Raw genomic sequence first — 19160 nt, 5'->3', positions numbered from 1 at the left:
TCAGATAACTAAGGTATGTAGGAAGCACACCACAATAGTAATGGGGGATTTAAACTACCCTGACATCAACTCTGAAACAAACTCTGCACCAAGTGGAAGATCCAACAGGTTCCTATCAAAACTAGCAGACAACTTTCTTTCCCAAAAGGTAGAAAAGGGAACAAGGGGATCGGCCATATTGGACTTAATTCTCACCAACAGAGAGGAAATGATAGAAGGTATTGAAGCTACTGGAACCTTGGGGGCCAGTGATCATGCAATACTGGAATTCAACATTATGCAAACACAAGCAGTAGAACAAAGTCAAACTAGAGTATTGGACTTTAAGAGAGCTAATTTCAATAAACTTAGAGAGAGCTTGGGAAGGATTCCATGGATGAGAATCCTCAAGGGAAAAGCAACTCAAGAAGCTTGGGAAATTTTGAAAAAATGAGATTATAAAAGCCCAGTCTAGCACAATACCAATGAAGAAGAAAAATAACCGCTCCCAAAAGAAACCAGCATGGCTGCATAAAGCACTCGCTGACAAATTGAAAGACAAAAAAGTTAAGTATAAAAAATGGAAAGAGGGGGACATAACTAAGGCAGAATATCAGCAAATAGCCCGAGCCTGTAAAGATAAAGTAAGGAAGGAAAGCTGAGGCTCAAAATGAAGAAAGCATGCCACAAAAGTAAAAAATAACCCCCCAAAAAAGGTTCTTCCAATATGTTAAAAACAAGAAAAAGGTTAAGGAAACAATTGGTCCATTGCTGGGAGAAAGTGGCAAGAAGGTGACAAGCAACAGGGAGAAAGCAGAACTATTTAACTCATTTTTTTGCATCTGTCTTTACACAAAGGGATAAAACAGTCCAACCTATCAAAAACAGCACCAAAAAATCAGATTAGGAACATAAATTGAAATAGGGAAGAAAATGTTAAGTAAGCACCTGTCTACCCTAGACGAGTTCAAATCACCAGGACTGGATGGATTATACCCCAGGGTTCTGAAGGAACTGGCAGACGAGATCTCAGAACCACTGAACTATATTTTTCAGAGATCCTGGAGCACCGGGGAACTGCCAGAGGACTGGAAAAGAGCTGATGTGGTTCCCATCTTCAAAAAAGGGAAAAAAATAGATCCAGGAAACCATAGACGTATAAGCCTGACCTCAATACCAGGGAAGATTCTGGAAAAAATAATCAAGCAACGAATTAGTGAACACCTAGAAGTAAACAAAGTAATAGCCAAAAGCCAACATGGGTTTGTCAAAAACAGTTCATGCCAGACTAATCTTATTGCATTCTTTGACAAAGTGACAAAATTAATGGACCAGTGGAATGTCGTCGATATAATTTACTTGGACTTTAGCAAGGCATTTGATAAAGTAGACCATAACCTACTACTAGATAAAAGTAGAAAAATGTGGGTTAGACAGCATCACCAGCTGTAACTGGCTGACCAACCACACTCAATGTGTAGTCTTCAATGGAACTGCATCTACATGGAGGGAAGTATGCAGTGGAGTACCCCAAGGCTCTGTTTTAGGCCCAGTACTCTTCAACATCTTCATCAATGATCTGGATAAGGGAATAAATGGAGAACTCATCAAATTTGCAGATGACACGAAGATGGCAGGAATTGCCAATGCTCCAGAAGATAGGCTTGATACAGAAGGATCTTGACAAACTTGAACATTGGGCACTATCTAACAAAATGAAATTCAATGGTGAAAAAAGTAAGGTTCTACATTTAGGCAAGAAAAACAAAATGCACAGGTACAGTATATGTGGTACCTTGCTCAATAGTAGTAACTGTGAGAGGGATCTTGGAGTCCTAGTGGACAACCATTTAAATATGAGCCAGCAGTTTGCAGCAGCTGCCAAAAAAGCCAACGCAGTTCTAGGCTACATAAACAGAAGGATAGAATCAAGGTCACATGAAGTGTTAATACCACTTTATAATGCCTTGGTAAGGCCACACTTGGAATACTGCATTCAATTTTGGTTCCCACAATGTAAAAAAGATGTGTAGACTCTAGAAAGTGTGCAGAGAAGAGCAACAAAGATTATTAGGGGACTGGAGGATAAAACATATGAAGAACCGTTGCAGGAACTGGGTATGTAATGAAAAGAAGGACTAGGGGAGACATGATAGCATTGTTCCAATATCTCAGGGATTGCCACAAAGAAGAGGGAGTCAAACTATTCTCCAAAACACCGGAGGGTAGAACAAGAAGTAATGGGTGGAAACTAATCAAGGAGAGAAGCAACTTAGAACTGAGGAGAAATTTCTTGACAGTTAGAACAATTAATCAGTGGAACAGCTTGCCTCCAGAAGTTGTGAATGCCCCAACACTGGAAGTTTTTAAGAAGATGTTGGATAGCCATTTGTCTGAAATGTTATAGGGTTTCCTGACTAGGCAGGGGGTTCGACTAGAAGACCTCCAAGGTCCCTTCCAACTCTGCTATTGTATTATATAATTGCTTCCTGTGGTTTTTCAAGAAAATTTGGAGACTAAATAGAGAAGAAGTGAAGTAAAACCATGCATGAAGTTTTTATCTAAGAAAGAAAGCTTTAGAATATGAAACAATTGGAGTATTCCATTTTTTAAAGATTTTTCATGCATTATAGAAATATACTATTGTTTGAAATGACATGAATCCACAGTATGAATACGTGACTACATTGTCCTAAAGCATATTAAATACAGTCTTGCTGTTATAGGACACTATTTTTACTTCTTACTGGAAATCAAAAGGTTCTAGGAAGACAGCCAAAAGCATAAGGAATGGGGAGATACCCAAAATAACAAGAACAGGCATATTTAATTCCTTAATCCAGATGAATAACCATAAACCATAAGAATTGGGACAGATACTATATATCTCAGCATATCCTACGCACAGTGGCCCAGAACTAATAAATTTACAATAAAATATAATAAACCAATTTGTTTCAATGGATATTATAAATAAGGAATAGCTGAACTCTAGAATATAATAATCTGGGGCATGGTGACATTTCCAACAAAAAGAAAACTACAAACAGATCCCCTATATTTATGTTAACAGTGCTCTGTGGTTGCTTATATCACCTTCCTTTGATATTTTTTTTCAGAAAAGGCAATTTTACAATCTGATGAAAGCTAGTCCATTTCCTTATTTATATTGTCAGTAAATGTAGTGCACCGAGAAAATGGTCTTGAGGGGCAAAAGGAAAAGATGCTACCAAAACAACAGTCAGAAAAAAGAAACCTAAGTTCGGGGCAGAACTGTAACCTGAGAAAATATCTTAGACAAGGCCCCCTGTAGTTATCACAAAGATAAAGGGAGTGAGGGAGTAAGTGCATTCAGTTTTCCAAGATTCATCTGTCCCTCAAAGCCATTCCCATGTTCCACTACAATAAGGTGACCAGACGTCCCGCATCTGGCGGGACAGGCACACCTTTCAATAATTTTTCCCACGTCCCGAGCCGTTCTCCAAAAACCCCGCTTTATTTTGGCGCTCGGAGCTCGCTCGCTCCCCCCGCCCATCAGCTGCTAGCTCATTCTGTTCTGCACTAAAAATCTAAGCCAGCCCAGCCTGCCGCTCACTGATTGGCCTGGACTCCAGCCAATCAGTGAGCTGGCTGGGATGGAAAACTTTAAGCACGCCGCTTGCTGCATGCGGCGTGCTTAAAGTTTTCCATCCCAGCCAGCTCATTGATTGGCTGGAGTCCGCTTAGCATGCCACGCAAGTCTCCATTTCATTTCATCTTTTGCTTGCTGCTTAACTGGTGAGTAACGGTACCAGTGGGAATCGGGAGGCACTGGGGGCTGTTGCTCCGAGTGGAAGTTCTCTGCGCGAGGTGAAACAGCTGCCGCCACCCCCCTCCCCTTCCCTGTGTGCGAGAAAGCCATCTGGGGCGGCTTTCCCAGCCTCCTTTCTCTGCCCCCGCCCCGGTTCCACCTTCTCCAGCTGGCGGCCAACGGGAGGGAAAGGCAGGAGAAAGAGTGAAGGAGACGATGGCGCTGCTCTTCTCTGCCCTCTGCATGGTGTTGGGCCTTTTTTTCGCCATCAGCGGGGCGGTCAAGCTCACCGACCTGATTGCTGGAGACGCCCACCGGCAGATGGTGAGCGGGACGCCTCCGAGGTGGGAGGGGAAGCTAGTCCAGGCCGCCGCTGGGCGAGGCAAGCGGCAAGCCACAAGTCGGGGCTGCAACCGTCTGGGCCGCCCATGCCTCCGTGCCCCGGATCCAGCCACCTAAGCAGATCCCTCGCCGGAGGGACAGTCGGCAGAGCTTCCTGAGTCAGTTGTGTCGCGCGCTTGCAAAAGAAAAGATCGCCGGAGACGCCCACCGGCAGATGGTGAGCGGGGCGCCTCCAATGGGAGGGGAAGCTAGTCCGGGCTGCCACTGGGCAAGCTGCAAGTCATGGCTGTAACCGTCCGGGCCGCCCGCGCCTCCTTGCCCACCCCAGCCTCCCATTCACCCCAGATCCAGCCACCTAAACAGATCCCTCGCTGGAGGGATCTTGGTAACTGGCCGGACAGGTGGCAGAGCTTCCCGAGCCAGTTGTGTTGCGCGCTTGCAAAAGAAAAGATCGCCAGAGACGCCCACCGGCAGATGGTGAGCGGGGCGCCTCCGAGGCAGGAGGGGAAGCTAGTCCGGGCCGGCACTTGGCGAGCCGCAAGTCAGGGATGCAACCGTCCGGGCAGCCCACGCCTCCATGCCCACCCCAGCCTCCCGTTCACCCCGGATCCAGCCACCTAACTCAAGAAGTTCTTGCTTGTCTGGGTTGCTCCACAGAGAAAATGATGGGTCTGGGTGGACAGGCGACCTAGTTAGAACTTAATTGGAGTCTGGCAGTGCATGGCTGTATCATCGGAATGGCGCAAGGGCAGGTTGGTTTTTGCTCTTTTAATCTTTCGCATGCGTAAAAGGTCTGAGGAAGAGCTCATTGTCCGTGGGAAAAACTTCGGGGCAAATTCTGTTTACACGGTGGTCTCGAGATGCACAGAAGTAGGGAAGGGAGGGAGGGCAGCGCTAATGGATACTCTTTCTCCATCGCGATCTCCTCTTTTGATCTGTGACCACGAGCCATTCCTATTGGCCGTTTCCCTTGTGATGTCTGGGGACTGCAAAAGAAAAGGCTTCCTTGGGGAAGCAGCGCTCACCGCCTCCTGCCCGCAAAGGGCTTGTTTGCTCTCTTCGGAGGATGCTCCCTTTTCAGGGCAGGGATTCCTCCCCCCCCACCTCTCTCACACACACTCACTCTTCCTCTCTCTCACACACACACAAACACACACACACAATCATACTGTCTTTCACACACACAAACACCCCACTCATGCTCAACTTCCTTTCTCTCACACACACAAACACACTCAGTCATTCTCTGTCTCACATACACACACCACTCACAATCACTCTCTCTCTTCCTTTCTCTCTCTCCTTCACACACCCACCCCATTCACACTCTCTTCTTGGGTCTTAAGACCTTTGTCCAGTGTATCTCAATTAGGGGTGGGGATGTTTTAAAGCTGGTTACAGTCATATTTAATGGGTTTTGTTCTGTGTGTGTGTGTGTGTGTGTGTGTGTGTGTGTGTCTCCCGCCCCTTTCTGGCCATCTAATTTATTGCAGACTTGCTGCCCTCAGTTTAGGGAATTAGTTGGAGAGAGGGAAGAGAGTCTGAGCCCACAGGACTGCCTGGGTTTGTACTCAGGTATTTCCAAATGTGGGAGTTTCTCTGGCCTTTGGCCAGCTTTCCATTTGTAGAAGCATTTTGGTGCCTAAGGCTGATGTTTGAATCTTCGTTGCTAGGGGTGGGAGAGAGCCCATTGCAAGATTTCTTTTTTTTTTTTTTTGGAACAGAGAACTGCCTGAATACAATCTGTATCATTCACTGGAACCAGAGGTTTACTCTTCCAAGCTTTGGGACTTGTGCTGGAGAGCCCATCCTTAGGGAACTTCTCTCTATTTGAATGTGTGTATTGAGACAGAGGGCTGTCTGTTTTCTTTTTTCCACTGAATTGGTGAAAATTACTTTTTAAACTTAAAAAAATAAAAGAAAAATGGGCTGGAAGGAAGAGAGAACACCGCTTCCTCCTCTTCTTCCCTGTCTGCGGTTCCGATTGCAGTTGCAAGGAGTGGGAAGGAAAGGAAGGAGGGAGGGGGGAAGGAAAAGAAGAAGGGAGGGGAGAGAAGATGGAAGGAGAAAAAATGGAAGGAAGGAGAAAGAATGGAAGGAGAAGGAGGAAGATGGAAGAAGAAGGGAAGAAAAAGAAGAAGGGAGGGAGAAAAGAGGGAAGGAGGTAGGAAGAAAAGGGGTAGAGAGGGAAGAGAGGGAAAGAGCAGAAAGACAAAGAGGATGAAGTTGATAGGCAAGAGGAAGGAGGAAGGAAGGAAGAAAAAGGGAGGGAGAGAGGAAAGAAGAAAAGATGGAACTAGAAAGGAAAGAAGGGAGGGAGGGAGGAAAGGGGAAGAAGGAAGAAATAGGAAGGAGGGAAGGTGAAAGGATGGAAGGAGGAAGGAACAGAAGCGAAGAGGAAGAGAGAAATGGAAAGAGCAGAAAGACAGAGAAGGTAGATAGGCAAAAGAAATGAAGCTGAAAGAATGGAAGGAGGAAGGAAGAGAAAAGGAGGAAGGGAGTGAGTGAGGAAAGAAGAGAGGATGGAAGGAGAAAGGAAGGAAGAGAGGGAAAGAGCAGAAGACGGATAAGGTGAAGGTAGATAAGCAAGAGGAATGAAGGAAGAAGTGAGGTGTCTCGAGGAGGGGGAAAACATTTAGTGACCATTTAGTTACATTTAGTTTACATTTAGTTACAATGGCATTGAAAAAAGTGACTGATGACCATTTTTCACACTTAGCGACTGTTGCGACCATTTTTCACACTTAGCGACCATTGCATCATCCTCATGGTCATGTGATCAAAATTTTGTTTGGCGACAGATTCGTATTTATGCTGGTTTCAGTGTCCTGGGGTGAACTTTTGACAAAATATAAAATTTTTAATCAAGCCCCCCCCCCCCCCCCAGTCAATGGTGTCCCTCTTTACCAATCTGAAAATCTGGTCACCTTACACTACAATGATGCTAAGAAACTTATTTCTTGGTCTTGCAGTATTCCAATGAGGTAAGCAGTAACATTTCCTTTTATGTGTACATATAAAAAAAATGGCTAAACTATAAATGTGTTACTATTATAATGATTGAAATTTACACAATTTATACATTAATTGTGTAAACCTTGGGAATAGTGTTTCTGTTAGGATCATAAATGTTTTAAATAAAGAAATGGAACAAGTTCTGATTAGATTTGAATTGGTATTACTCAAGTACTCAAAAAGTACTTGAATTGATTTGGGCATGGCATTCCAGAAGGGATGGGAACTGAGTTTGATTTGTTTCAAAATTCTAGATAGGGATAAGATTTTTACGTAGGCTACAACAAATGCAACACAAAATGCTCAAAACTGGGATTTTGTCCCCGTAAGAAGACATTAATCTTGCAATGCTCAGTTTTAATGGTTTTAGCCAATTTCTTTTCAAATATTTTTTTAAAAAATTACTTACATCTGTCTTCATTTAGCGCAGAGAGAATTGGTGGAGACTTTGGTGCACTCTGAGTTTGGTTGTTTTGCTTGCAGACATTTCATTATCCAACTATGTATAATAATAATCATTGCTAGTGAGTGTGGTGTTTGTTCCCTCTTTATATATAGTAGCTTACCCTGCCAATGTTGGTGGAGGTATGGTTTTCTCCTGGTTAGTTCTTTGATTAGGATATTGTTTTCTGCTTGGTTGTTTGTCTTAGTAGTTCTGTTATGGCCCGACGGTGGCCAGCAGAGCTGGCAGCAGAGTCAGACAGTGAGGAGGTTGGGAAGGAACATGGGCCAGCCCTTGGGGCTGAGGAAAGCTCAGACGAGGGCTCTGTGTCAGAGGCAGAGAGGGAGCTAGACAGCAGTGAGGCAGATGAACAGCTGGAGCCTGTTCCCAGTGTGCGCGTGCGCAGAGCTGCAAAAAGACAAGAACATTTAAGAAAGCAGGATCAACTTGGGAGTAAAGTCACACCTTGGAGGTGATAGGAAACAAAAGAGGACCGAACAAAAGAGGGCTTTTGCAGGAAACAATTTGTTCCTTCGGTCGTTTCAAAAGTGGAAAGTTCTGTTTGTGACTATAAGACACTTTGTGCCAAGTGCCCTTTGTTAGGAAACTAGTTATCTGGCAGTTCTGCAAGTGAGATAAGGCTCGTGTTGATAAATATTCCTCTGAAAGACTGCTTGCAAAGCCTTGCTGACTGTGAATGAAAGGAAATTCACAATCATGTAAATAAAAGAGGTTTTGCCAGGACCAAGACTCTGCTTCATGTTTTTTAAGGAAGCCTGGGTCAGGACAAGTTCTTTGATTGGGGTATTGAGAGAAAATTTTGCACCAGATGTTTTAAAAGTTTATCTATATCCAAAAGAGCATATAGTGAAGTTCACTGAAACAATGCAATGTCCTACATCAGCTGTTAAATACAAACTTTAAAAAGTAGGTTCTTGTTTTTCTGGGGTATCAGGAGGGCTGGCCTAGCTGATTTGCAAGGATCCTGGACAAAATTCTCTTATCCTTATCTAGGCTTGATTGTAAACAGTATTGGTTTTCTGGCAATGTTCATGTTAGTTAATTAGCAAGGTCAACAGAGATAGACTTACAAGGCAAGGAACACTGCCACAAAATCAGGAAGGCTGCAAAGAAAGATTTTGACACAGAACGAGTAGTATTTATACTTCTGCTGCCATTATCACCACATTTTCTTAAAAATAGTCAATAGAACAATGCAAACTTGGCACACATTCACTTACCATAATATGAAATGACTTCAAGCTGCTGCAGATTATGAAAGTAAGGTTTGAATCCAAAGTGTATTCTAGATTAGTCACATATTCTTTCTCCTGGGTTGAATTCTTTCTTCTGCTGGCAGGGGTAGTACAGAATAAAATTAACCTTCTATTGGCAAAAGAAAAAGCAAATGTTAAGATACATGACTGGCTGAATTAAAGAACTTGAGAGTCGATAAAGTGAATGAAGCAATGTTAGCCTGGCCACCCAGTTCTGAAAGACAGTTTCATAAGGTGATAAAGCCTTTTGGCTGATGACTGCTTTGTGAATGTCAAGGAGTCCATCACACCATTCATTTTAATGAGGAACTAAAAGAACAATAACATTGTCTAGTAGGATCTCTGAAGCTGCAGGAATGCTATTGAATTTTCAATTCAGAAGGAGTCTAATAAATACTGAGCCAACAAATTCCATTTGCCTTTTGAATCCAGGTCCATTTTCAGTTCATGAATTTGTGTTAAATGGGTGATTAATCAATGTTGATTGAACTGAATCTCCAAACTGAACCTTGCATGCCATGTTATTTGAATCATTATAAAATTTACTGCAATGCTGCATTCACAGCTGAGGTTTATTGTGCAATTAATTCAGAAGCATATCATGAACTACAGTCAAAATATGTCTTAAAATTAGCAAAGAATTGCAATGATATTCTCTGCAAGTATAACATCTTTGTCTATTGCTATTAGTTATTATTTTTTCTTAGCAAAATTGATTGAATCCCTGGTATCTAATAGGTGGATGACATTGTTTAAAAATAAAGATTTAATTCATAACCTGAGCACTGACAGCTGATTTCATAAGGCTTTTATTGCCATCTTTATTCCAAAAATAAAAAAAATAAATGCTACAGCTCAGTTGACTACCCTCTAAGCTTCCAAAATATTGGTTTTAATGATGGAAATGTACCATTAAAACCAATGTTGAATATACATAAGGTACCCATTAAGATTCAATATGTTCTAAGGCATTTGTAGCTATGTGTGAAAATCTGTGCTATCAATCACCTTCCTAATAAGAAAGGTAAATTGCTTTGCTGTTGTTCTGTGCCTTTGGGAGAACTCAAGGATCAAATTTAATAGCTTTTTTCCCCTGTCATCGTCAAGGCTATTGTGCCATTAACTATAAACTAATGCTGAAAGCCAACACTCAGCATAATGAGATTTTTAAAAAATTGATCAGGCAATGCAAAGTTGCAGGAAGTTTCATTCTCATTTGTCTCAAAAAATACAATAGTGAGTAGTAGTAATAACAAAAGTAGTAGTAGCAGCAGCAGCAATAGTAATAATAAAGTTGTTAATGCATGGCTCTAATAATATTTTTTCTTTACAAAGAAGAAAAATAAGAAGTAATATTGCTATAATAAGTTACCTTTTCAAAGCTAGACTCAAAATGGCCAACTTTGATTCTGCCACCCACTCACCACCACCACCCCTCATCACATAAAAAGCATCTCATGCTGGGAAGAGGGAGAAAAACTATGAACACATTCAACAAAATAATTTACATAGTACATATTTGGCTTTAAGTTAATTTAAACGTATCAAGAACTTGTAAATTTTAATGTGACTAAAAAGAAATAAGATTTACTACACGGCTGGGCCATAATTCTTTTTTTAGGATTCATGAAGAAGAAGCTAAGAAGACGTCATGGATGGCAAAATTGGGTAGTTAAACTACCCAAATGTCAATTGCTCCATGTTAGCTGAAAATGATTAAAAATCCTTGGAGTCTACTGTTCAATTGAAGTTGTTCTACCTTTGCTGAATGTTGCTTATAGTTGCTAAAGAGCTTGTGACTCTTTTTGTTTCATCCTGGATACCTAAAGTTCAGGAGAAGCTGTCGACGAATTATCTATAGAGTAAGTTACAGATAGAAGAGTTACATCCTTACATTGGAAAGCTGAGAAGCAAGTTTAGAGTAAATTTGTCTAAAGAGGTAGTTGCCAAAAATGTAGTTAGCCTTGGGGGTGGCAACTGTTGCAGGTTCTTACAATACCTCAGTGACAGTTCCAGGAGTTTCTGAAATGCTCTTTATCTGGAAATTCCACCCCTCCTTGGGAATTCAGGCATCATTGCTTGCCCCTATCCTTCATTTCACTGCCTATCTAGATCTGTTAGCATCAAATACTGGAGTTCATTACTTTTCTGTAGCTCCTACTAGACTAAAATGAACAGGCTACACTAAAAGTAATAGCATGCTCTATTTAATTAAAGTTCAGCTTTCAGATGTCTCAGTTAATGAGAGCTTTAAGATTGATAATAAGCTGACTGTTACAACTTATTTCTCACATAATAAGGTGAGAAAAATATGTTCAGTAGCTAGATATTTGATGCCAAAATAACTTGGCATAGAGGCTGGGATGGCAAATAGTTTTTGTGTTTTGTGAGAGCTAGAAAACGTGCCATATGGTAAGAGACTGAAAAGGCAAAGCAGTCTCTTGACCCTTTTCTGAGGTCTTATTTCTCACATACAAGTTCTACCATTGGTTGCTTTTCCCTGAGAAAACAGGCTCAAGATCCCAGGAGAGAGAGGAAAAAATAGCTGCAAAAACTGAAGCAACAAGAAAAGCATGCAACCTTTTTCTCCTTGATTAGATGTCTGAAATGGAAAGATGAGTAGTATCTTGCACACTCAACAGTCAGTTTTATTGTTATATTTTTATAGTTTGTAGATTTCCATCAGCATATCTGTTTTCTGCTAGGCTCAGAAAGTAGGCAGGCAGGCAGGAATTTAAAAAACAAGGAGAGAGATATAATGGTCCTAGGTGAGAAGCCTTTTCCTCACCTTACCTGAGATATTATGCCAAGTTCAACTCTCCAGGAATATGTCCATCCTGCAACCAGAAAAGAATGTTCCCCATCTTTTCCTTAACATTCATGTTACTCTAATACAGAAATGGAGAAGCCCTTCTGTCTGGAGGGGAGAATTAGACACTGAAGTCATGTCCAAAATGGACAGAACTTCCTCACTGTCGGTATGGAGATTTTTTTTGGATCGTTCATTAACACATCCTATGTTCCTATGCACATCCCACACATTTATGTTCATACATTGTCCCGCTATGTATGTCCTGTAGAGAATATACAATTTGTCCAACAAGACTTCCTCCCTCCACTCTCACATGCAACAATAAAGCTCTATAAAACTTCCACCAGCCCTATTAGGGTCATATAAAATTTTTGGTGAAAGACAAGCAAATTATATTTCTTTGTGAGGAAATCATGGGTAGAAGGGATTAAACTTCCTCTTCCTAGTTATGAACAAACAAATTGCTGTCTGATCATCAAGTAGGTTTTGAAAAGTTTCGGATATCAGTTAATTTGATTGTAATGCAATGCAGGACAAATATTGTATCGCTCATCACAGACAGGTCTTCATGGATGAAACAAGCTTCTTCATTGGCTGGACATTTTCCATTCCTATTGTAATTTTTTTAATTTCCAACAGAATTAAGAATATACCTAGCTCTAACCCTAACCCTAACCCTTTTAAGGTCCAGTAATAAATTAACAGTCTTGATTCTCTTTCTTATTATTCATGATTTATCTTTCCTTACATAGCTAAAACAGAGAGCCAAAATTAGAAACTTATCCTGCTTTTTCAGCTTTGCTTGGACAAGCTCTCAGGATTCAAAATAGCCCTTTACATTGTTCAAGCTGCTTGCTTTGGACAGAATGCCAGGATCATTTTCTGTACTATTTATACTAAAAATATAAATATGAGTGGCATTTCTTTCTGTTGGCTTTCAATGCCTATGGACATAAAAAGAATCAACCCACTATCATCTGGTATTTTGCAAGTCAAAGTGTCACTCCAACTTAATGAAACTTAATAATGAATGTAAAAAAACTCCCAATTTTGGTTTCAGAAAAGTTGATGTTTCTTTTGAAGCTAAATTTGGCTCATATGTGATTGAGAAGGGATTAACTTTTTCCCAAGCATTGACACTACCAGAACCCTTCTGTAGATGTGTGAATTAATGTTTCCTATTTTTGTTCATGTTCTAATTAATTAGAAGATTAGCAGATTCTTTTAAATGAAATACTGTATATCAAGATGTTTTGCATCCTTACAGCCATACTTCCATTTTTTTTTGGGGGGGGGGGGAATAAAACAATGTATTAATTTGCCAATCCTGAAATTAGCTAAGCCAAGCCTTATTAAAAGGCATTCCAGAATTGGTGGGAGGGGGTTAGAGTTCATCTATGAAAATTGCAACAAGTATCTTAGCAGAGAGCATCAGAAGCATATCAGAGTTATCTAGGGAAGCCTGCACAAATTTTATCTGAGCATGTATAGAATTACAAAACAATTGAAATCCTGATACAAGAGGAGACATCAGGAACTGCCTTTACTTCTACAACATTGCAACATTTTGTGTAGCTCTCGAATCCAATTACAGTAGTTTAGGAATGACATTAAACCATTAAAGAAATAGAATGTCAGTTTTCAATATTAATTTTGACATTTGCTGAGTTCTTGAACCTCCAACTTCCCATACACTCTATTCTAATTTCTATGGAGAGTTAGTTCCACATTATCAACCTACTATGGAGTGACTAGGAGCTGAGTTTGACTCAATGATATCTCTATATTTTATCTTGACCCAGCATCCCTTTTTAAATAGTTTGACGGTTTTCCTAAAATATTAACCATGAACATCTGTGTCAACCTTCATTCAAATCAAAAGTAGATGAGTATTTGGCATGGATTGCTATCTCTGATTTAGTCTGGGAGGTTCTCTGAGAAGGATCCTGTTAGGAGGCTGATTTTGCTATATCCTCTCCTATGATATAAGGCAAATCTTGTTTTTTTTGTAACTGCACATCCAAATTAAACTAAGCCCCTGACCTGCAGATTTACCAACATAGCTCTCCAACCAACTGCAATGGTGTCTTCAAAACTTGAACATTGTTGATTAATGTTTTAGCTTGGCCCGCAGCACAGAAATAATTACAAACAAAAATATGATTGGGCTGCAATATTTCTGAGTTTTCTTGTGACTGTTTCATTCAACTTCTTTAAAACCCTAGGCGTGTCCATTAATTTGTAGGAGTCTCATTTGCTAGCCTCCAACTTCTTCAGGCAGAACTGCTACCAATGTCATATGCATTGACTTGGATTTTAAGAAAATGTGATTTGCACTTCTGTGCATGTTCCCTGACATACTCAGTATCTGGCAAAACCGCACAACAAATAACTCAGTAGCTCTCTTTAAAGGTGCAACTATTCACCAGATCTTAAACACTTGATTCTTTTTGTGAACATTTATAATTGTTGGTTACCTGGGGTTTGCAAGACAGGTAACATTAACAAGACTAATGTCATTACTGCTTAATTAAAATGATCTTCACCACAAGATTAGAATCTGTGATCTATACCAAACATGGGTCAATCAAATTTTAGTGTTTTCAAGTCCCCATTGATTTCAGTAGAAAGTTAAGCACCTTCTTAAATCTCTGGTTACAATCAATGCAATTTAAATGCCCAAAACAGTGGCTGGATGATATCCATCATATACCCTAATGTTTCCAACTTAGCATTAATAGCTTTGAATTCAAAATAAAATCCTTTAGTTTTATAAGTAAATTTATCTTCCTTACCTATATCGCCAAGGGTAATTTTATGTTAAACCACACATATTTTAAATTTCACGAGGATCAGAAAAGCACACAAAAAATAGTCTATTTCATCATACAATAACATACCATTTGCCTGAAGAAAATAAATTAAAAAGTGGGGTTTGTAGAAGTGAACTAAAAATTATGATGTCTAGAAATTTCCTATTGAAAGAAAGGTGATTCTTAAATAATATCTGTTAAAATATAATTTTCCTGCAGTTTAAACTATATTCTTTCCTTAATAAGATGGTATAGCCATTACATAAATCACAGTTCTTCAAAGCAACCACATAAGATAAAGGGTAAATATTCCTAAATTTTATTGATAAATATTTATATAAGACAAGCTGTTTAAAACAGAGTTTTAAACCTAACTTGGAACATAGTTAAATAAACCAATAAATGACATAATATTTTAATTATATTTTTAAGCTTTGGTTTAATATTTGCTGTTTCATAACTACACCATGTATTGTATAAGCAACGAAACAGGTGTCAATATAATAAAATAAATGTGCTAATGACAAATTACAAACTTTACCCTTTCCCACTTGTGTTGCACAATCACCCACAATATATTAGTGGCAGGTTTTGCACTGTAGCATTGCAACACATGCTTTGTCACTTATGCCACTGCTGTAAACACCCCCAATCTACCATTGAGATGACAGACCATTTAGAAAGTTGACCATAATAAAAAACACAAATTATTAGAAAGAAATCCATTCATTAATTGTTGTAAAATAATGTCACTATTTATGTAAATAGAGAAGTCTGTAACAGATCTCGATAAAGAACTCTGGAAAACATGATGTTGAGATATTTGGATAAGAAATCTTTAAATCAGGAATATCATGCTATAATGCTTATTAATATTTTTTCCCATTATTTATTTCTTGGAATCAATATTCATTGCCTTTCTGCCAGTATTCAAAGCAGGCCTGTTGACAATAAACACAACAACCCTAAAGACTGATATCTATAGGACAGTTTTTGAATTGTAGTTTCTGGCATGCCTATTGGCTGAAACTTTCAAATGCTTACATTTTAGACCCTTCATTTGGAGTAAGCAAATGTATTTCTAATAGTACCCAAATTAGTTGCAGACTTTCATAAGCTTCCCTTTTACTATGATAGCAATTATATATCAGTTGCTAAAATGTTGATGAGTATACAAGGGTCACTTTCATAAGCAACGACAAGCAGCAGGTGTCACCCACACATGGATGTAAAACAGCACTCACCAGCTTGAACTTTTATATAAAATTATTAGTCATCATTAAACATGATATCCCAATAGACCAGGGGCCTCCAACGTTGGCAACTTTAAGACTTGTGGACTTCAACTTCCAAAATTCCTCAATCAGCAAAGCTGGCTGAGGAACTCTGGGAGTTGAAGTCCACAAGTCTTAAAGTTGCCAAGGTTGGAGACCCCTGCAATAGACCATTCACTGAAAAAATACTGACTTGAAATAAGACAGACTTTGTTCTACAAAAAAATAACATTATACTGTACAAAATATGAATTGATATTCAAAATAACTTTCAGTGTAATTAGGAATGTTGTTGGTATTTTATTTCTATTGTGTTGTAGAAAAACTGCCTAGCGGATGGGCAATACATAGGACATGTGGTACTTTATTTTATTTTTATAAATTCATTCACTTTCCTCATTTCCACCCCCTCACCCCAATTTCTAGGCTTGAATCACCTACAAGATCTTTGATAATGGAAGCTCCAAAGGGAATACAAGTGAGTGCAGCTGCAGGGGACTTGAAAGCCACTTGTAGAAAAGAGCTACATTTGCAGTCTACAGAAGGGGAGGTAAGCCTTATTAGAGAACCATATTCATCTAGTGAAATCCTATGCATATGTACTTGGACACTAGTCCATTATATGGTGCTTAGAACCAGAGCCTTAAATTAATTATATTTATCTCTGTCTTGCAATAAAGTCCATCACATTTTAATTGCATGTGCATATAAAAAAAACTGTGAGCTTGATAGCATCTTTATCTTTGAGCAGCTGATGTTTGATCTGATTCTGGAGGACATTAGATTTATGGTCACATCAGTGCTTGCTCCAAATATTTGCTACTGCTTATTGTCTCTGGAGGAAAGACAAACTCAAATGGGTCCAGATGGATCCCAGATGGACACTGGAGGGAGTTTTGTTAAGAACTTAATTACTGGAATTAAAAGGCAGTCATTATTGCTCCATGTTCCTTTCTGGGAAGCATGTTGGTTTACCAAGAACCTCTGTAAAACAATGTGGTTGGAGTTCACAGTACTTGACATCCTCTATAGCGGGGTCTCCAACCTTGTCAACTTTAAGACTTGTGGACTTCAACCCCCAGAATTCTATGAGTTGAACGCATGCACTAAATAAGCCCTCCCCTGAAAATAAGCCATCCCCCCCAAATTGCAACAGAACAGCAGTCATGAGGTAACCATGCTCCCCACCTCCTGCATCTCAAAAATATAAGACCTCCCTGAAAATAGGCCAACAACTTATTTGGGTATCAAAAGAAATTAAGACCCTGTCTTATTTTCGGGAAAGCACAGTATAACCACAAGGTTGTGTGCAGACATTATGTATTCAATTTCTTGATCATTTTACATTGCTTTTCCATAAGCTCATTGCAACTCTATGAAGTAGCTAAGAAAAAGGATCTAGCCAATAGTTGTCTAGTTTATTTTCATGGCTTAAGATGAATGGAACAGATAATTAGATATAAGTATAACAACACTCCAAATCCTTACTCCACATGTCTCTGTGTTCTTGAACATTTAATTAGTGTACTTTAGCAGCTGTTTCTAGAATCGTTTTGTAAAGAATATGTTAAATCCTTTAGGAGTAAGTGGGATTCTGGAGCAGTTTGGCTACATATCAAGAAAAAAAGTGTTCTACACTGGCAAATACTATATAAATTATAATTCTACAACTATCAAGATAACCATCATCTATTCCTATTCCTGATCCTGATCCTAAGCTTCATACTCTTTATACAATCTTTGTTGATTCTCCCACAAAGTTTTTTCTATTTCCAAGTTTTGATTCCCCTATAATATTAATTCATCACAATCATAAGAATCAAACAAAAGTTGAATTCCACATTACTGTATTATAATAATCATTAACTGTTCAGTTAAACTGTCTAGCTTTCACCACAATGCTGATAGTTTTAAGGGAATGTGGGGCAGGTATCGAGGGCTGTTGGATATGTTTTATCTTTTCTTCATCATTAATTGCCAACTAATCTCTTCCTAACTACCCAACAAAGGTCCTCAGCTAATAGATGGAAATTCACTTTTGCAAGTTCTTTCAGATAAGCAGTCTCATTGTCCAACAACCTAAATCCATATCAGCAGCTCATAAATTGCAAGCCTTTCCAGAATGTTCTTTTCCTAGGTGATATTAACAACTGGGAGAATATTAAATGAACAAGAAGAAAGGGAAACAGTTGCAGAATTGTGGGAATTACATATTGCCTTCTCACTTACAGTGTACTTTTCAAACTTCATTATGCTGATGGACACTAATGTAGGAATATAATTGCTACATTAGTAATGGGAATATGCATAATCCCTTCTCTAAGTGGAACTGACAAATGGCTACAGTTAAATCAGAATCACCAAAGAGTATAGTGTTGTGTGCTTTTAATTTTTCTCAGCTCAAACTTGTATGTCCTTATGCACTACTTCAGCCTTCTGCTCTATTTCAACATTTAAACACCAGAAGAAATATATGGATGGTATCAAAAATAAGGACAGCTGGGATTGCACAAGGAAAAGCATTGCTGCCAGCCACTGGGTTGTGATGAAGTCCAGTTAACCAGGAAAGAGTCTGGTTCTGCTATTTTGTAATAACTGAATTTCATTCTGAAATACAGAGGAGGGCATCATCTTCTCTATTTTAGTGGTCTGTTTTAGAGAATCCAATAACATATCCTGCAGTAAAAGTAATTCATTTTCCTCCTTTCTTTTTTTTCCCCCCAGATATTTTTAAATGCAGACTCAATCCGGTTAGGGAATCTACCGCTGGGATCTTTTCCCTCATCTTCCTCACCAAGTTCATCGGCAACAAGACAGACTATCTATGAGATCTGTATTTGTCCCAATGGCAAACTCTACCTTTCTCCTGCAGGAGTAGGTTCCACGTGTCAGTCCAGTGGCAACATTTGCTTGTGGAGCTGAAGACACCAGAATCATCCTCCTCCTCCTCCTATTTCTCCTCCTCCTCCTTACACCAGAATAGCCTTTTTGTTACTGTCCCTCTGCTTCACGGTTCTGCTTGATTTCCCTCGTTTGATCATGAAGCTCTACGCAGCCTCCTGGATCTCTTCCAGCCCAAGCAAGGAGCCAAACAGAGCCTTCTCTTCTGGCTTATAGAGCTCCATGATGGAAGATAGAAGGCCTAATAAAATGGTTGTCTTCACCAGGGAATCTGGATCTTCGTATCACTTTTTGTCCAAAAGGGAGAAATACACAGGTGCCTTGGCTATATATGAAGTGAAGCACATTGTTTTAGAATTTTTTTGAGCAGGAACTGTATACGAGAAACTGCACATATATACATAATTATATATAGATAGATATACTACTATAGAAATTGGCCCAGAATCTAAAGTTGAGATGAATTGGTATGACAAATAACTCTACTGTCTGAAAGCACAATTTTCATATACCCA

The 19160-nt window shown here is 39.4% G+C and overlaps 1 protein-coding gene across 3 annotated transcripts in view; it reads left to right on the top strand.

Moving 5' to 3' along the window:
• The window catches only part of SGCZ (sarcoglycan zeta), a 228971-nt gene extending 210222 nt beyond the window's left edge, over positions 1-18749 (top strand). For all 3 annotated transcript variants that reach the window (XM_032224357.1, XM_032224358.1, XM_032224356.1), the window contains 2 exons: positions 16171-16294; positions 18469-18749. In XM_032224357.1, the coding sequence (XP_032080248.1) occupies positions 16171-16294; positions 18469-18666 (322 nt within the window). In that variant the 3' untranslated portion in view covers positions 18667-18749. The remainder of the gene's footprint in view (positions 1-16170; positions 16295-18468) is intronic.
• Positions 18750-19160: the final 411 nt, after the last annotated feature.

Source organism: Thamnophis elegans, chromosome 9 (genome assembly GCF_009769535.1).
Source record: "Thamnophis elegans isolate rThaEle1 chromosome 9, rThaEle1.pri, whole genome shotgun sequence".
NCBI lineage: Eukaryota > Metazoa > Chordata > Lepidosauria > Squamata > Colubridae > Thamnophis > Thamnophis elegans.
Note: the sequence above shows the minus strand (reverse complement) of the source record. Positions and strands in the feature narration are given on the sequence as shown.